Source organism: Montipora capricornis, chromosome 2 (genome assembly GCF_036669925.1).
Source record: "Montipora capricornis isolate CH-2021 chromosome 2, ASM3666992v2, whole genome shotgun sequence".
Lineage (NCBI taxonomy): Eukaryota > Metazoa > Cnidaria > Anthozoa > Scleractinia > Acroporidae > Montipora > Montipora capricornis.
This window is the reverse complement of record NC_090884.1, coordinates 5,485,386-5,487,885: the sequence shown is the minus strand read 5'-3', so window position 1 is coordinate 5,487,885 and position 2,500 is coordinate 5,485,386. Positions and strand designations below refer to the sequence as shown.

At 38.7% G+C, this 2,500-nt stretch overlaps 1 protein-coding gene across 1 annotated transcript in view; it reads right to left on the bottom strand.

The window, feature by feature from the left end:
* Positions 1-1,218: 1,218 nt before the first annotated feature.
* The window catches only part of LOC138038611 (cilia- and flagella-associated protein 161-like), a 10,103-nt gene continuing 8,821 nt past the window's right edge, over positions 1,219-2,500 (bottom strand). The window contains 1 exon segment of the mRNA XM_068884593.1: positions 1,219-1,578. Within this exon segment, the coding sequence (XP_068740694.1) occupies positions 1,326-1,578 (253 nt within the window). The 3' untranslated portion in view covers positions 1,219-1,325.

Below are 2,500 nucleotides of genomic sequence, written 5' to 3'. Positions count from 1 at the left end.
ATGTAGAGTTTGATTTAAGTGATAAGAGGACAAGCAATTGCAAATATAAATCTCATTCCTCTCTTCTTTACATTATACCGTTTCTTTGACAAAATATTACTAAAGGCCAAGCCGAATTTTCTATGATATAAACTTGTTTAGAAATCAAAAGTTAGCATACGTTAACAGCGCGCCCCTTGGCTACTCCTTAGTATCCGCCTAGAAATCGTCTTCTCGCTACTTTTTCCTCATTTGATGAGGACCAGTCTCCGCTTGCTTCTCAAGCGGTTGCCTCCTTCATGCCCAAAAGGAATTCTGGGTAATTCGGCCGTTCCATGACAAGGGAAGACCCCCGATTCTCATTTCATAGACTTTCTTATGAGTGTCGAGCCACCCAGTCCTACCGGCAAAATACAGCATCGATTGAAGTTTTTAGCTTTCAAAACTTGGAGGAGGATCGCGGGCGCACGGAGACACCCACGGCTGGAGACTGAGCCTAGGGATTCAATAACTTTATCCATAAGGGGCTGTGGTCGCAGAGCGCATTCAAACATGAGAGTAACACAGGTCGGTTTAGGAGGCCCTCTACTACTTTTATGACCGGCAGCGGTTAAAATCGTCTGTAACCGGCTTAATTGGAATTCGTGGAAAAGTGTTTTCATGGAAAAATTAAGGAGATTTCAGGTAGGAAGTCCGAGGAAAGAAGAAATTTTAAGCTTGCTGTACTCAAGGGAGATTTGAACTTAACTTTGGGTAAGGTTGCACTTTACTGTCAGATCTCACTATCCGTAATTTGTCTAAAAAATTCAAATGCCACAACTCTGAGTGACTTTTGAATTGTTAGATAACCCGTCTTTTCGTGAAATGTTAATATATGTTAATAAATACGCAAAAGTGAGGTTAGGAGACGGCAAGTAGTGGTTCAAGTTGGCATTTGAATTATACTGCTACTTCAACTAAAACCAACAAAACGATATTATATCACGTGGGGAACACAAAGGGAATTGAAATTTGACCAAAACTACACAAACCAATCCCTAATCGTTGCACTTAAAGGTCATCGTGCTAAAATTACCAAGAAGATTGAGATGAAAAGGGAACAAAATTAAATGGGAGAAAAAGGGCGTGGTCGAATTTCTTTTGTTCTTTCAAAGATTTTCACTTGTAAGTATGAGAAAGTCAGTTGTACTTTGTATCATGGTGTAGCCTCGAAAGTGAGAAAAAAAAAATCACGCAATATTCCGTAGGTCAATATACAACGCAATTTATTTAGCAAAAACGATATTTCGGCCGGGCATAAAATCTACAATTTCTTTCCTTCAATTTCGTGACCACGTCGACAGTCATCAGTATTCGTCACCAAGTTCCTCGCCGCTTTCTTCGGGTCGAGTTTCCTCTGCTGCTGGAGCTTCCTCTGGTTTAGCTTCTTGTTGTCTTGCAAGGAGATCCTTGAATTCCTGTTCTTTCTGTATTTCATGCTCTCTGGCCGCATCTTTAACTTCGCGAGTTATGAAAACCCAATGGTTGCTGGGCGTTTCTGCTTTATGTGAATCCACCTCGGTTTTGGCTGCAACTTCGCACTCTCTTCCAAAAGGTGTTCTGAATGATGTGACAGAAAGCATACAAGCATGAAAAGTGCAAGTATTGACTTTAGAAGATGACATAGAATTCTAAAATTGTTCTAGATAGCAAACTATTATACACCTTATTCCAAAATGGCCGCTGATTTATGCGGATACAAATTTGCTCTTGTTGCCTCGTTCAAGCTTAAGAACGAGGCATCAAGGGCTTATTTGAATAAAAACAAAACCATATTTAAGTGGCGGCCATTTTGGAATAAGGTGTATAGAACTTGAGACAGTTTAGAAACGACTTTCAACCACATTTTAAACTTGAATTTTAGAAGTTATCCAGGCTAGAAGACTTCTAAAAGTTCTAAAGTTTGAACTGAGAATATGGCTGAATGAGGGTTCTAAAATGTCTCGAATGTCTTAAGTTCTAGTCTAGAACTTTGAGTAAACTTTAGACGTTTTAGAGCCCTCTCTCAACGACATTCGCAGTTCGAACATTACAACTTTTAGACGTTTTGGAAGCCTTTTGGTACATTAAATCTAATTTTCTTTACTGAGTAGTGATTTTAGAAAATAAAGAACAATTTAGCTATAGAACTCTTAAGTTTAGAGACTGAAAGGCCTTTATTACTTGTAAAATATTTCTAAAGTAGACGGTAGCTATATATATAATCTATCTTCTAATGTCAATATCTGCACCTTTCTCACAGAAAACGAGAGTCACTCAAGAACGTCATCAGTTGAATGCCTCTACGTAAATCCCGAGAAAAAAATTGAGTTCCCAGCGGTTTGTCTCGTTTGTCTAGTGAATATTGGTAAGATGAAATCAAACGGTACGTGTTCCTCGACTTCTGAATCTTTTCATCTTTCTTGTAAACTTGTGATGAGTACACTTACGCCAAGAGATCCATCTAATTAGATGCATACTCAATTTTAGCATCTAACACGAA